This window comes from Myotis lucifugus, unplaced genomic scaffold (assembly GCF_000147115.1).
Source record: "Myotis lucifugus unplaced genomic scaffold, Myoluc2.0 scaffold_296, whole genome shotgun sequence".
NCBI lineage: Eukaryota > Metazoa > Chordata > Mammalia > Chiroptera > Vespertilionidae > Myotis > Myotis lucifugus.
The window spans coordinates 1,218,746-1,235,453 of NW_005871344.1; the positions used below are offsets into that span (position 1 = coordinate 1,218,746).

At 48.6% G+C, this 16,708-nt stretch overlaps 1 protein-coding gene and 1 pseudogene across 2 annotated transcripts in view; one reads left to right on the top strand and one right to left on the bottom strand.

Moving 5' to 3' along the window:
• Nucleotides 1-413: 413 nt before the first annotated feature.
• Nucleotides 414-3,973, bottom strand: LOC102438344 (annotated as a pseudogene).
• A 468-nt stretch (nucleotides 3,974-4,441) lies between these two features.
• DHCR24 (24-dehydrocholesterol reductase) overlaps nucleotides 4,442-16,708 on the top strand; it is a 25,665-nt gene continuing 13,398 nt past the window's right edge. Inside the window, exons 1-5 of one of the 2 annotated variants that reach the window (XM_006100026.3) lie at nucleotides 4,442-4,811; nucleotides 7,967-8,122; nucleotides 11,722-11,827; nucleotides 12,533-12,651; nucleotides 14,466-14,729. In XM_006100026.3, the coding sequence (XP_006100088.1) occupies nucleotides 4,581-4,811; nucleotides 7,967-8,122; nucleotides 11,722-11,827; nucleotides 12,533-12,651; nucleotides 14,466-14,729 (876 nt within the window). In that variant the 5' untranslated portion in view covers nucleotides 4,442-4,580. The remainder of the gene's footprint in view (nucleotides 4,812-7,966; nucleotides 8,123-11,721; nucleotides 11,828-12,532; nucleotides 12,652-14,465; nucleotides 14,730-16,708) is intronic. The other variant, XM_023763648.1, reaches the window with a different exon arrangement.

Below are 16,708 nucleotides of genomic sequence, written 5' to 3' on the forward strand. Positions count from 1 at the left end.
TCTATCTAGGTCCCTGCCATTTTTGATGGATTGTTTATCTTCCTATGTTAAGTTTCATGAGTTCCCTGTAAATGTTGAGATTAAACCCTTATCGGTGACATCATTGGCAAATATGTTCTCCCATGTAGTGGGTCTTCTTGTTGTTTTGTTGATGGTTTCCTTTGCTGTGCAAAAGCTTTTTAATTTGATGTAGTCCCATTTGTTTATTTTCTCTTTAGTTTCCATTGCCCTAAGAGCAGTATCAGAGTGATTCCACTTTTATGAGCTACTCAGAGTGGTCAAAATCAGAGACACTAAGTAGAATAGTGGTTGCCAGGCACTGGAGGGAGGGGATAATGGGCAGTTATTGGTTTTGTTTTTGTTTTTGTTTTTGTTTTGTTTTGTTTTGTTTTGTTTTTTGATAAATACCTTTATTACACGGGCTAAGATAGAAGGGAAGAGGACTTATTTGCCTTTCCGGGCCTTGATTTTCCTCAGATAGAACTCCAGCTCCTTGCCCTCGAGCACATAGCCATCTGCTCAGCCGCACTGGCCTGGTCTTGAAGCGATGCATGCAAGTAGCTTGCCCTGCTGGAACTGCTCCTTGAGAAGACTGCTGATTTTGGCATTTTTTTTTTCCCTCTCATCGTATTTCTTCTGAATTTTCTTTGATCGTTTTTTGTTCAAAATCTCTTCCTCTTCAGGAGTCAGCTTGGCCCCCTTCTTGCAGCCCAGGGGCAGTGCGCAGTGGGACTCGTACCACTGTCTGCACAGTGTGCTGTCAACCAGCACGATGCAGTTCTTCACTAGGGTCTTGGTGCGGACCAGCTCGTTGTTGGATGCGTTGTAGACAACATCAATAATCCCCTTTTTGCGTGTACAGCACTCTGAGCCCCAGGAGAAGTTGCCCACGTCCAGCCTCAAGGCCCGGTACCTCTTGTTGCCGCCGCGCACGCGGACTGTGTGTATGCGACGGGGTCCAACCTTAGTGTTGGCAGCAGGGCGTCCCAGCTCATATTTCTGCTGCTTGTGGTAGGGCTTCCTCTTGCCCCCGGTCTTGCGGCGCTTGTGCCAGTTGTCCCGAGAGATACCCCTGGCTCGGCGCCGGTTGGAAAGAGCTGGGCAGTTATTGTTTAATGAGTTTCAGTTCACAAGATGAAAAGAGTTATGGGAATGGAGGGTTGTGATGGCTGCACAATAATGTGAATTATTTAATACCACTGAGTTGTACATTTAAAAATAGTTAAGATGGGCCCAGCCAGTATGGCTCAGTGGTTGAGTGTCGACCTAGGAACCAAGAGGTCACACAGTTCATTCCCAATCAGGAAACATGCCGGGACTGCTGGATCCATAGTAGGAGGCGTGCAGGAGGCAGTGATCATTGATGTTTCTCTCTCAGCAATGTTTCTATCTCTCTATCCCTCTCCCTTCCTCTCTCTAAAAATCAATAAAAACATATTTTTAACAAAATAGTGAATCCCTGGCTGGTTGTTCAGTGTTTAGAGCATTGGCCTGCAGACCAAAGGGTTGAGGGTTGTTGGATTCCTGTTCAAGGACATGTACCTCAGTTGCAGGTTTGATCCCCTACTCTGGTCTGGGCAAGAGGAGGAGGCAACCGATAGATGTGTCTCACTTAGATGTTTTCCTCTTTCTCGTCCCCTCTTCCCTCCCTTCCACTTTGTCAAAAAAAAAAAAAAAATCAATGGAAAAAATATCATCGGGTGAGGATTTTTTTAAAAAAATAGTTAAGATGGTAATTGTTATGTTAGGTGTATTTTATCACAATAAAAAATATCTATTTAAAAACAATTAATGAGGCCGAGATTACATATTGCATGATTCCATTCATAGGACCTTCTGAAAAGACAAAATCATAGTACTAAGAACAGAGCAGTGGTTGCCAGGGGCTAGGGGAGGGGGAAGGGTATGACTACAAAGGGGTTCCGGAGGGAGTTTTTTGGGGGATGGGACTATTCTGTATCCTCATTGTGTTAGTGGTTAAAAGAACCCTTACATGTGCTAACATTCATACACTGTACACGAAGATAAACAACTTTACTGTATGTTAAAAATAAAAGGAATTAACTGGCCCAACTCATGGTAACTGTTTGTCTTGCCCAGATAATAGCCACCCCAATGGTTGGAGTTTGTGGCGAGAAAAGAATAGAGTAGGCAGGAAGGGAGAATAAGAACATGCATGCTGCATACACAATTGTTCTGAGTATTTTTTTATTCCTTTTCTTTTTGGCGAGTTGTCCCCTAAAGATCAGTCTTGTGTTCTTCCTAGGGCTTCCTCTTTCTCTTTCCAAGTGTGAAGCTCTTCTGATGACCAGTAATTCCTCTTGTTTCTCCTACAAGACACTGAACACTTTGGTCCAATGTTAATCTTTAGGTTGAACTTTACTCTCCAGGTTACCTCATTCACCAACAATAGTCAGGATGGCTGAGCTTGTAAAGCAAAGCCCTCTCTAACAGTTCCAACATTTGAATTCTGACAGAACCAGAGGAAAGGCATTTCACAGTGCCTCACCTCTTACTCCAATCACATACGGCCTCTTGATTGGAGCTGCTAGAGAAATGATGCAAACAAATCTGAAATTTTTAATTTTTTTTTAGTAGCCACATTTAAAAAGTAAATAGCCCCAGCTGGTTTGGCTCAGAGGATAGAGCCTGCAAACTGAAGGGTCACGGGTTTGATTCCAGTCAAGGGCATGTACCTCAGTTGCAGGCTCCTCCTTGGCCCAGGGTCCTGGTCAGGATGCATGCAGGAGGCAACCAATCGATGTGTTTCTCTCACATCGATGTTTCTGTCTGTATTTCCCTTTCTCTTCCACTTTCTCTAAAAATTAATGGAAAAATATCCTTGGGTGAGGATTTAAAAAAAAAGTATAAAAAGGTAAATAAAGCAAGTGAAATCAATTTTAATACTATATTTTCCTTAACCTAATATATCAAAATGTTATCACTTCACACGCAATCCAAATAATTATTATTGAGATATTTTGCATTCTCTTTTTTGTACTAAGTCTTTGAAATCCACTGTGTTTCACACTTAAAATACATCAAAATTTGACCCTGGCCCAGTAGTTCAGTTGGTTAGAGCATCATCCCAATGTGCCAAGGTTGTGGGTTTGATCCCTAGACAGAGCATATAGAAGAATCAACCAATGAATGCATAAAAAAGTGGAGCAAATCAATATTTGTCTCTCTAAAATCAATTTTAAAAACAAGTACATCACAGTTTAGACTAGTCACATGCCAAGCCCAATGCAAACAGCCTCTCACAATTTGGACTTTGATCATTACTGAGTATGTGAGCCTCTGCCTACATTCTTCATTCATTCTTTGGTCAACAAACACTGGGGTGTCTATTATGCACCAAGCCTTATGCTGGAAACTGGAAATATAAAAGTGAATCAGACATTGATTGTTCTAAAGCTCAGTTTGTGAAGGTGAGAAACAGGTAGAGACCAAAAAATTGTGAATCATGCATGACACAGATGCACTATTTTAGCAGCACCTTAGAGGGGAAGGAAGTGATGAAAAGTGTAATGTTAAAAGTGGCCCTGAGCTGCCTTCAAGGATGTGTGACGTTAGCTCTGTGAAGGGGGTGGGAAAGGGCATTCCAGAGGTGCCAGCTTGAGCAAAGGCACTGAACGGAGGGAGAGTGGGCCCAGGGAACCTCCTAGGAGTGCATGTTAGAGCAAAGGTAAAAGAAGGAAGTGGATAGCTGCGTAGCGCCAGTTGCCACACCTGGTAAACTGTCTGGCTTCTAAAATAAAAACCTCTGACACTTCTTACAATTTCAGAAAGAGACGAGGTGTAAATGGCACCATATTTAAGCTTTTGCCGGGAACAGTCGCAGCGCCTCAGCACTGGCTGCTCCATGAGGGCAGGGCCATCTGCTTTGCTCACCACCCTCCCCCAGGGCCTGCAACACAGCCCGGCACAGAGTGGGCGCTAGAGGCTTTACAATAGCCATTTCCTCCATCATTCTTCCCCCTTCAGCCTTCCCCACCGCCCTCCGCAGATTGGGAAAGCGGGGAGATCGCTAGCCAGGCCCGTAATACCCCGGCTGCAGGGAGATTTAGCCAGGGCCGTGGGGCGCCCCACCCACCCCTCCCCTCCCCTCCCCTCCCCTCGGAAGGTAACCCAACGCGTGACCCCTTCGCCCGCCTCTCGCGAAGGCGCCACCTAAGGAGGTGGGGAAGGAAGCAGCCTCCAGGGCGGGAAGCCCCAATCCCGCCGCCCGTGCCCCCGCGCCACCCGCCACGCAGAGCACAGTCGACCCTCCAGCGTCTGGGTCCCCCGCCAACCCCTCCCCGCGCGTCGGCGCAAAGAGGGTGGAGCGGCCTGACTCCCTCCGCCAATACAAGCAGCGGGTTCCTGGTCCGATCTCCCGCGCGGCTCGCCATTGGTCGCCACCCGAGTCTCGGCCCACCGAACCTTTGCGACCCGAGCCAATCGCGAGGCAGCGAAGCGACCCCCCACTCCGCTCTTTAGGAGCCGGCGACGGGCGCAGGCGGGCACTGGGCGGGTGGCGGTGATCGGCGACGCGAGCCGGTACCCCCTCCCCCGCGTGGCGCGCCGTCGGCCCCACCATGGAGCCCGCCGTGTCGTTGGCCGTGTGCGCACTGCTCTTCCTGCTCTGGATCCGCGTGAAGGGGCTGGAGTTCGTGCTCATCCACCAGCGCTGGGTGTTCGTGTGTCTCTTCCTGCTGCCGCTCTCGCTCATCTTTGATATCTACTACTACGTGCGCGCCTGGGTGGTGTTCAGGCTCAGCAGCGCGCCGCGCCTCCATGGGGAGCGTGTGCGGGACATCCAGAAGCAGGTGAGCACTCCCGGGCGGGGTCCACCCGGGCCCGAGGGATGGAGCGGTGTGCGTGCTCCGCCGGGCGCGAGGTGCGGAGTGTTCTGCGGTGCAGGGGGAGCCCAGACCGCACGAGGAGATGACGTTCCAGGGGGATTTGTGCTCAGAAATGTGATGGTGGGGGCTTCCCGGGGAGAATGAAACATTGCTGCGATGTTTATGGAGTTCCCACTATGTGCAGAGCAGCTGCGGATACGGAGGAATATAAAGAATCATAAGATAGCGGGCGAGGGGGGGGGGCGGGGGGGAGGGCGGGAGGGCGGGAGGGAATGAACTGGTAGCTATCACCAGGCCGGAGCAATTTCTGAGGAGGGAGGGCTTGCTGGAGGTGGAGCTAGAGGTGTGAAGGAAGGCGGAGTGGGGGAGGAAAGTCAGGAGCTGGGTTATGGAGGGGACTTCCATTTAGAGTTTACTCTGTGCCACCAAGGAGCTTTTGACACATTAGAATAAAGGACCAAAATGACAAGGTAGCACTTAGCCAAGGTGAGGAGCCTTGCAGCTCTGGGCCAGGTGCTCGCTCCTGGACAAGACAGTTGCCCACTTTCCAGCACCTCTGTACATCCCCCCGTGTGCCAGCCCCCACAGAGCCTTGTCCTGCTGCTGCTCAGAGCCGAGCTCCTTCTTGCGTCCAGGGCTGACATAGCCATCCGGCCTGGGCATGTTCTTGGCTCCCTCTGCCCTTCCTTATGTTCCTCTCTTACTAGCGTCAGGTTGCAAAGAGCTTCTGTTTCCTGCTACCCGCCTCGCCACAAGTGTAGCAGCCTCCATGTTCTGTGTGCACCGAGCTGGGTGCTGCAGCAAGAATGTGAAGATGGATGTTCAGAGCATTCCCACCAGGGAGAGCGAACCCCGTGGGTGGAGTGGGAGAGGGCAGTGTCTGCAAGTGCTCTGCTTGGCTGCCCTGGGTTTTGCCGGTCACAGTCATGGCTCCGGAGCCCTGCCTACCCTCCCTCCCCAGCTGTACCCTCTTTCATAGCTCTTTCCCTGTGTTCAGATTCTCCGTTTAACTGTTTCTTTCCTCCGTCAGATTATGTGCTCCTGGAGGGCAGGGACTGTTAGCCAACTCACCTCTGACACATGGGACCTGGCCCAGAACAGCCCATTGAGCTCTTGTTTATTTAAACTAAACCAAAGGGGCCTGGCCAGCCTGGAGCACCACCCTGGACCTGCAGTGTCCATTCTTTCTAATCCTCACAGCAACCCTGGTAGGTCTTGTACCTATTCTACAAAACTGGGAAAAACTGAGGTTCAAACTAAGTCAGTGCTCAAGATGATATAGCTGGTAAATGGGGCTGGAACCCAGGTCAGCTGTTTACAGAGCCTGAACTCTGATACTTTTTCTTTCCCATCCCATTCCATTCCATTCCACCCTGTAGGTCTGGTTCTGTTGCCTCACACCTGGCGTGTACCAGTAATAGCTACCGAACTAGTTGCCTCTGTTCTGGGCCCTCACCACCTCTCTTTGGCATGTACATGGCCACTCCCCACAGCATTGCCTCCCTGCCAGAACTCTTGGTTAGCTCCTATTCAACCCATGTTTCAGGCTATGGCTTCCACATCCACTTCAGGCCTTGCGGCCCACCCTCCGGCTTGAACGGAGCACCCCCAATCCATTCCCCACACCTCTGAGCTTGCATTGTGTCCTAGGACTGCAGTGGGCAGGGACAAGGCCTGCTTGGTCATGGAATCCCGCCTGTCACAGGATCCCTTCCCTGATAACGCCCCTCTGCTCGGACACCTCTACTTCCTGTGGCACCCTGGCCTCCGATCGTAGGAAAGTTCTTCCCCGTGTTGAGCTGTTTGCCCCATCAGCTTCAATGCAATCTCCTTCCCGACTCTTGGTTGCAAGTGATAAAACTCAGCTTAGACTGGTGAGCAAAAGAGGGGATATTATTGACCCAGGTCCTGATAAGTGCAGGAGTAAAACTGGCTCGGGCATGACTGGGTCTAGGGTCCCTCACCCCCACCTTTCCCTCCATCTGCAATCTCTTGGCTCTGCCTACCTCTGGGTTGACTTCCTTCTCAGGGAGGCTGTCTCCCTGTGGAGGCCCAGCAGCTTCTGGCTTACTTCCAACCAGCGTAGCAGCCCCAGTACAGCGAGGGTGCCTCTCTTGGAACCAGTCTTGGGTCATAGGCCCCATCCCTGAACTGGTCACAACGGCTAGGAGAATGGACTCCTATGCCTGCCTCCTGGGGCAGGGGGAGATCAGCATCACCTGGGCCAAAGGAAGATGGGAGTGTTAGAAGCAAATAAAGAAGAAATGGATGGCCACAGGTTACAGCAATAGCTAGCCATCTCCTCCTCCCCTGTCCATCTCCGTCCTTGTCCATCTCAGTAGGAAGGGAGCACTTCCTCCATGTTCCTGATCACTTGTCATCTCCTGGGCTGTTTATTCTCCTTGTTTTGTGCTCTGGTCACTTACAGTAGAGGTTTTGCAAAAGCTCTTCCTTCCATTGGCTTGATGGTCCTTCCTTGCCCTTCCTCTCCCCTCCAACTGATACCTGAGTTAACCCATGCAAATGCTTTGAACAGAGCTTGGCACATAAGCCTCTGAACATGTTAGCTGTTACTCTGTTGACTGTTAATACAAGCCCATCTGTCCTCCCAGAAGTCTGATAGTCCTGGTTGTGAATCTGGGCCCTGCCCTTCCCTGGTTGTATAACCGTGGACACGGTATTTTGCCTCAGTTTTCTCATTTGCAAAAGGAGATCATCCCAACCCCCTGGTGTTGTTGTAAGAATTAAATGAGACAGTGCCTGGCACAGTGCAAGGACCCAGTAGGTGGTTATCATTTGTATGGTTGCTATTACCAATACAAAGCCTTTCCTGACCTTCCCAGTTAGAGTTAAAAAGCACTTTGATCCTGTATTTAGCTCTTTCTTCATTCTGCCTTGCGGTGTGGCAACACCTCAGCTTTCCTGTCTGCCTCACTCACCAGGGAGAGTCCCGAGGGTAAGGCCGGTGGGCCTCCCAGGGCCTAGAAGAAGGCAAGGGCTCTGTAAATGTTTGCTGACAAGGGAAGATATCCTTCCCAGCTCCCTTTCCTGAAAGCAGGGCTGCGAGTTGCTCTGGGGATGCAGGTGGAGCTAGCTCAGCCTCTGTCCCCTGGTTGCAGGTACGAGAATGGAAGGAGCAAGGCAGCAAGACCTTCATGTGCACAGGGCGCCCTGGCTGGCTCACCGTCTCACTCCGGGTTGGGAAGTACAAGAAGACACACAAAAACATTATGATCAACCTGATGGACATTCTGGAGGTGGACACCAAGAAACAGGTGAGAGTGGCATGGTTCCCGGCACTGGGAGTGGGCAGGGCACTGCCCCTGGTCCAGGTGACTTGCAGCGAGATGATTTCAGCCAAGGGCATCCCAGAGTGGATAGGACTGAGAACCTTGGTCATCACAGAAGGCCCTACTGACCACTGCCAACCTCAGAAGCCTCACAGCCTTGAAAGAGATTAGTTATAGCCCCATCTCAGAGGTTGGCAAATTGAGGGTTCAAGGGGATTCTTTGATTATCTGCAGTTCCACAGGAAGACAGATGGGGAAATCCTGGGCAAAATGAGCGACAGAGGGAACCTATTTAGCCTCTGCTGGTAAGGAAGTATGCTGGCAACCAAGGGGCTGTGGAAGTAGCTGGGAGGGTGGGCCTTGTCCCAGGCTTCTGGGAACCCACTTGTTAATAGCTGTGGACACATGCAGACTCTTTGGCCTATCTAGTAATTCTCTTCTAAAACCTGGCTAAGGAAACAGGAAGCAAGCTTTAATCAAAGACAACACAGGGAAAGGTTGTACCACAGCTTGCTTGCTTTCTTCCTTTCTTTCAATCACAGTTTAATTTCCAATCCAAGACAACACAACATCCAATAGTAGGGAGTTATTAGATATATATATATCCACATGATGGCATTTTGTTTTGAGGCCTTGGCCAAATTACATAATCTCCTGTGCCTTTCCCCCCTACATAGCTGTATTGAAATATACTTGATATATGATAAACTACACATAACGTACAATTTGATAATATATTTTGACACATGTATGTGTACACCTGTGAGACCATTACCACAATCAAGACAATGAATAATACCAATCACCCCAAAAGTTTCTTCCTGCGCCTCAGAAATCCCTTTTGCAGGCCCTCTGCCTCTTCCCTCACATCTCTAGGCAAATAATGACTTGCTTTTTGTCACTGTAAATATGTTTGCAGTTAGACTTTTGTAGAAATGGAACCATGCATATGTACTCTTGTCTGGTTTATTCACTCAGCATAATTATTTTGAGATTCATCCAGGTTGAAGCATGTATCAGAAGTACATTCTGTTTTATTGCTGAGTAGTATTTCATTGTATGAGAGGAAGGGAGAGGGAGAAAGATAGAAACATCAATGAAAGAGACTCATTGATTGGCTGCCTCCTGCACGCCCCCTACTGGGGATCGAGCCCAAAGACCCAGGCATGTGCCCTGACTGGGAATCAAACCCGGGACCTCTTGGTACATGGTAGGACGCTCAATCCACTGAGCCACCACAGCCGAGCCCAACAAGAAATCTCTTATCCTTATCTTTGTTCCTCTGTATGTTACATGTCATTTTTCTCCGCCAGCTGTCCTTAAGATTTTTCTCTTTATCACTAGTTTTGAGCAGTTTAATTATCATATTCCCTGGTATAGTTTTCTTCATAATTCTTGTGCTTGGGATTCATTATAATTTTCATCAAATTTGGAAATTTGGGTCTTTATTTCTTCAAATATTTTTCTCTCTGCCACCCCCTCCTCTTTGAGGACTGCCATCACACATATATTAGGCCACTTGAAGTTGTTCCACAACTCACTCTGATACACTGTTGATTTTTTCTTCCTAGAATGTTTCGTTTTGAATAGTTTCTATTGCTGTGTGTTAAGTTCACTGCTCTTTTCTTCTGCAATGTCTATTTTCTGTTAATCCCAGCCAGTGTATTTTTCATCTCAGACATTGTGGTTTTTATTTCTAAAAGTTTGATATGGGTCTTTTTTTTTTTTTTTTTTACTATCTTTTTAATGTCTTTACTTAACTTTTGAACATAAGGAATACAGCAGTAATTATTTTAATGCCATTGTTTGCTAATTTTAATATCTGTCAAATCTGGGTCCATTTTATCAAAACAGATTAATGAGTTTTCTCCTCACTGTGGGTTGAATTTGTCTGTGCCTTTGCGAGCCTAGTAAACTTAGATTGGATTTTAGACATTGTGCATTTTACCTTGTTGGGTGCTGGATATTTTTGTATTCCTATAACCCTTCTTGAGCTTTGTTCTGGGATATAGCTAAGTTACTAGGAAACAGTTTGATGCTGTTGGGTCTTGATTTTTCAGGTGGGGTCAGAGCAGCATTTAAATCCAGGGATAGCTATTCCCCTCTGGGAGGCAAGACCCTTCTGGGGACTCTACTCAATGCTGTGTGAAGCATGAGGTTTCCAGTCAGCTCGTGGGAACAGATACTGTTCCCTGCACAGTTACCTGTTGTCCTTTCTGGTGGCTCGATCCCTGGCCTCAGCCTCGGGTAATCTCCTTATGTATGCACTGCTCTGTACTCCGTTGAATACTCAGTGGGCACCCTTTGCAGCTCTTCAGTTTTCTCTCTCTAGTTTCCTCTCCAGTACTCTGTCCTGCAAATTCTATTCACCTCTGTCTTCTGGGCTCTCAACTCAGAGTCCATGGGGCCCCTGTGTACCCCCTCTCTTCGCTCCCCCTCTCAGCGATCATTAACTTCATTGCCTAATGCCCACTATGTTGAAAACTCTTGCTTTATATATTTTGTCCGTTCTTTGTTTTCAGGCAGCAAGGTAAATCTGGTCCCTTTTGTTCCATCTCGCTGAAGTCCACGCGATGGCATATTAACATGCCCACTAAAAATCACATTTTCCAAGAGTTTTTAATAACGACAGACAATAGTTATCATATTGTGTTAAATTTTAAAAGTAAGATAAGAATGTGTGTCTGTGTGTGTATGTTGCCCTAACCAGTTTGGCTCGGTGGATAGAGCGTCGGCCTGCGGACTGAGGAGTCCTGAGTTCAATTCGGGTCAAGGGCATGTACCTTGGTTGCAGGCATATCCCCAGTAGGAGGTGTGCAGGAGGCAGCTAATCGATGTTTCTTTCTCATCGATGTTTCTAACTCTCTATCCCTCTACCTTCCTCTCTGTAAAAAATCAATAAAATATATTCTTTAAAAAAAAAGAATGTGTGTGTGTTTGTATTTTTATGCATTGTATTAAAACATACAAAATAGCAATATAAACATGCATGGAAAAAGACTGAAAAGACATACACTCCGGTATTAGCATTGATATGGATGACTTTTATTTTCTTCATGTATGATCTTTCAAATCTATAATCTAGAACAGCGGTTCTCAACCTGTGGGTCGCGACCCCTTTGGGGGTCGAACGACCCTTTCACAGGGGTCGCCTAAGACCATCGGAAAACACATACATAATTACATATTGTTTTTGTGATTAATCACTATGCTTTAATTATGTTCAATTTGTAACAATGAAATTGGGGGGTCACCACAACATGAGGAACCGTATTAAGGGGTCGCGGCATTAGGAAGGTTGAGAACCACTGATCTAGAAGAAAATTAGACTAAGTATTAAGTGTGAAGATATTTGAAAGGATAAGGTTAAACCATAGCAAACCCAGAGCCAGAAACCCCATTCACTGGAAGGAAAGCGACTGTAAAGGCTGAGTAGGCATGTCCGCATTGGTTGTTTGGGACAGTTTGAAGGACACCTTCTGCATTGATTGTTTGGGACGGTTTGAAGGACACCTGCGTGCAGAAGCCCCCATTAGTCCTGGCAGCCTCCTTGTGACTCAGGGTTTCTCTTCTTGTGTCAACAGATTGTCCGTGTGGAACCCTTGGTGACTATGGGTCAGGTGACCTCCCTGCTGACCTCCATTGGCTGGACCCTGCCTGTGTTGCCCGAGCTCGATGACCTCACAGTGGGTGAGGACTCAGACGGTGTTAGGATCAGAGTTGAGGCACCTTGGCCCCCCTTCCCTCCAGTGCAGGAGTCTCCACTGTTCCATCCGTGACAGAAGTTCCCCCCAGTTCCAGAGGCTCCCCGCCTGACATTTAATTTCTAAACAGCTCAAAAGATCAGGCAGCACTTCTCAATCTCTGGCTCGAATCTGCTTCCCTGTGACATATGCACGGCTCCAACTCTGCCCTGTGGAGCACACAGAATATGTCTAGTCTCTTTCCTTCTGGAGGACTTGGGGTCCCCAAAGCCTTCTCTTCTCCGGGGGACACACCTTCAGTCCCTTTAACTGTTCCCATGGGACACAGCTTTCTGCCACCCAAACAACCCCCCCCTTTCCATTAAGGTCCCTGTGAAAATGAATGCACACAGGTTTGTAGGTTGGGTCTGGCCAGAGGTGAGGGTGTGCATGCCCTTGACAGGGTCTCTTATCCGTCCCCTTCCTCTGAGCAAGCTCTCACACTCCCACCTGACCCCTCCCTTCTCTCTCCCGCTCTCCAGATCCACAGGCATGGGAAATCTCTCCTAAGTGGACAGCCCATTCTGCCAGCCCTGTCATATCATTGTGCTATGAGCTCCCAGCTCCAGTGAAGTGCCCTTTACCCAATCCCCGCCTCCCCTCGCACCCTACACCCTGCAGCTCCTCCTGGCTAACACGTGTGTCTCTGCAGGGGGCTTGATCATGGGCACAGGCATCGAGTCATCGTCCCACAAGTATGGCCTGTTCCAGCACATCTGCACCGCCTACGAGCTGGTCCTGGCCGATGGCAGCTTTGTACGATGCACCCCGGTGAGTTCACAGTCCGATGCCCCACCTGCCTGCCCTGGGCACCCAGGAGCCTGGCACTGGGGAGGTGGCGCCTTGGGGGTGTTTCATCTCAAATACCGTTGTTCAGTCTGGGTCTGTATTCATAACAACAACCAAGATTTAAATAGCCCCTTTATGTGCTCAGACACTGTTTAAATGCTTTACATATATTAAGGCTTTTAATCCCTCAACAACTTGATGAGTTAAGTATATTATTAGCCACATTTTATAGATAGGAAAGTAAAGCATAGAGAGGTTAATAAACTTACCCCAGGTCACAGCTAGTAAATCACACAGAGCTGGGTTCGAAGCCAGGTTATTGAGCTCCCAGGTCAATGTCCTTAGCCGTCCAGTACACTATACCACTTCTGTAGGGAAGTCGGGCCTCGGAATCAAAGCTCCGTGTCAGATGCTGTGAGGGGTAACTAAAAGCGGTAAGAGAGGTAGTTTTGGAGAAATAAAAAAAATAATTTACTGCCTAAAGTGGGACACAGACGTTAGGGCATGTATCCCCAGGAGTAGGACAGGATTGAACCTGAGAGAAATCACATCTCCCGGGCCTGTCTAAGGGGCCCCTGGGTGGGAGGGCAGTGCGAGCCTTTAGAGCGGGTGTTTCAGGGAGCCTCCGTGTCGGCCTCACAGAAGAGTCCAGGGCAGGATCCCCAGCTTGGGAGCTCAGGTCTTGGACAAGAGCAGCCTCTTTCACATCAGTGTAGTCCATTTCCCTGGACAGATGGGCCCTGCCTTCTGACCTATTTGTTACCAGCACAGAGAAGAGGCAGACATTCGTGGGTTACCTTCTCCGAGGCCCAGGTTCCCGTCTGACAGATGTGCTGTCAGGAGAAAGGCGCACGCGGCAGACGCCTGGGAATTGCTGCTGTGATCTGACTGTGGGATTAACGGGTGCCCCAGGTGGGGACCGTTGCCCACTTCGGCTGTTCCCGAGTCTTCAGCCGGCCTCTTGCAGAGCTTCCCTGCTCCAGCCCTGCCCCACCGGCTATGCTGAGGGCAGCAAAGACCACACAGCGGTCCTCTGGGTAGAGCCCAGGCAAAGCTGGACTTTTCCAAAAGGCACTTTATTAGGATCTAAGAATCAGGTTAGAATGGCCAGCTGAAAAGTCACTTGTCTGTCTCTAAGGTAGTTGCCCAAACAAAGCGATGCTGTTAGGAAGCAGATTTGGGGAAGCAGATGAGGCTTTGCAGGGAGAACGCTGAATCGCTGGATTGGGGGTTGGATGGCATCTCAGCGCTCACAGTGGGGAGGCTTGGGTGGGCTGTGACCATTGACACATGTTCCTTATCTGTTTGACTGGAGTGTTAATGCTCTCCCTAGGCTGTGGGGGGAGTCCATAGCGAACGGACTGGGAAAGGCTTTGTAAATGTAGATAATGGCCCAGAAGGGAGGCATTTTAATGTTCCTCTGGTGACCATGACCCTCAGTAAGGATTCTGCTCTTTGTTTAGCCTGGGTTGGCCCTTGGCCCCCCGTTTTGGGTCTTTGGGCAGTGCTGGTCCTGGCTTCTTCCTGGGTAGCCTGTGGTCTGGGGGCTGTGCCGAGGTGGAGGAGGGAGAAGGCACTCTGTGTGAGCACCCCCGACAGGGCCGTGTCAGGCCAAGGTCATGCTGAGGCTGCAGAGGGAAAGCTGAGGCCAGAAAGCACAGCTTGTGACGTGCCTGTGGGTTCACACAAGATGGTGACAGAAGTTTAGTTCAGGCCGGTTCTTTGTGTTCCTGCTGAACGTGCTGTGATGTGGGGCCCAGGCTAAAGGTCTCCGCACGTGTTAACTCTGCTCACAGTCAGAAAACTCAGACCTGTTCTACGCTGTGCCCTGGTCGTGTGGGACCCTGGGCTTCCTGGTCGCCGCGGAGATTCGCATCATTCCCGCCAAGAAGTACATCAAGCTGCGGTTTGAGCCCGTGCGGGGCCTGGAGGCGATCTGTGACAAGTTCAAGCACGAGTCCCAGCAGCAGGAGAACCACTTTGTGGAAGGGCTGCTCTACTCCCTGGATGAGGCTGTCATCATGACGGGGGTCATGACAGACGAGGTGGAGCCCAGCAAGGTAGGCAGGGCACCAGCTGCTGCGGACAGGCCGGGAGGAGGGCGGACTGGGTGGGCTGGGACTGACCCTGAGAGCCACGCTGACCCTCAGAGCCACCCTCTTCAAGGCTGCAATCTGGGTCAGCCCACCTGGGGTTCAGGACCTATAGTCAGAGCTGTCTTAGGCAGTGACAGAAGCTTCTATTTCCTCTGCCCTTACCACCTGCCAGATATGTGCCTGTCTCTTGATAAGTGTAAGCTCACGGCAACCCCATTTTATAGATGAGGAAAGCGAGTTCTAAGAGGTCATATAAACGCCACAGATGGCAAAGCCGCAATTTAGTCATTGATTGGATGCCTCCGAATACAAATGGATACTTCTTCAAGTTACTGTGTAATTTTTAATAGCAGCTTTTTATAAGAGTTTTTATGAGTTTTATTAGGAGAGACTTGGAAAGTGTAAGCAAGCAGGAAAGAACAGACTCTACCTATACCCATGACCCAAAGCCAGCTGTTGCTAACATGTTCGTTATATTTATTTCCTCTCTTTTTGGTGCATAGAACTTTTTTTTTTAGTTTTTAAACTACAAAAATAGTATAACAGCCCTGGCCAGTTTGGTTCTATGGATAGAGCATCGACCCGCAGACTGAAGGGTGATGGGTTCGATTCTAGTCAAGGGCAAGTACCTCTGCTGCAGGCTTGATCCCCGGCCCCTGTGGGAGGCAACCAATCGATGTGTCTCTCTCACATCGATGTTTCTCTCTGCCTCTCCCCATCCCTTCCACTCCTCAGGTGGGGGTTCACTAAATGAAAAAAGGTAATATAACAATATTGTTGAAATATATAAAGAAAAAAATTAAAATACGTCTCTTCACCCTCAGGCGCACAATCACTTGTGACAGTTTGGTGTGTGTTCCTTAGGGCTTATTTCTTCGTGTGTGCGTGCGTGCGTGCGTGCGTGCGTGTGTGTGTGTGTGTGTGTATGTGTGTATACATGCCCTCATTTCATTCCGTAGGATCCCCTTGCTGCATGTAAATACTGACCTACCTCACTGCTTACTGATGAGTATTTATATTGCTAAAAATGTTTTGCTCTTAAAAATAAGGTTGCACTGATTCTCTTACATCTGTCCTTGGCCTCTTGTATGAGCATTTCTGTAGAATTGAGTCCAGAAAGTGGAGTTTCTGACCCCAGGGTTTGAGCATGTTAATTGACAGCTACGACCAAACAGCCCTTTCAGAGCGGCAGCGTCCGGGCCTCTCCCAGCAGCCGGTCCGTGAGCATGCCTTTTCCCCTCCCCTCCTGCCAGCACTGGGGTAGTTTCGGTCTCTCACTTTTGCCAATCTGATAGGGTTAAAAATAGAACCTCGTTTTGGTTTTGCCATCCTCAGGTCGCTTGTGAGGTTGAACATCTCTCTGCACACACAGTTTTTCGGTTTTGTTTGTCTTCGGCTGTGATCCCCTGTTCAAATGTGTTTTCCTTGTCTGGTGTGATAAGCGTTTCCCCGTGCTCTTACATTGCCTTCAAAAATAGTCCTATTTAATGTCTGTGGAACGTTGCCTCGAGTGAATGCTCTGTCGTTTACTAAACCCCTGCCCCACAGTTGCAAATTCAAGCTGCTTCCAGTTTTTCATTACCTAAGTTAATGTATAAATAAACTGTGTTATATCCAGACAGTGGAATATTATTTAGCCCTAAAAAGAAATGAGCTATTAAGCCATGAGAATACATGGAATAAACTTAAATGTATATTACTAAGTGAAAGAAGCCAACCTGAAAAGCCTACATACTCTATGATTCCAACTATATGACATTTTGCAACAGGTAAAACTATGGAGACAGTAAATAAATACATTAGTGGTTGCTAGAGGGAGGGGAGACGAGATAGACAGGCAAAGCACAAAGGATTTTTACTGCAGTGAAAACACTCTATATGACATTATAAAGATAGCTATATGTCTTTATACATTTATTCAAAACCATAAAATATGCAACACC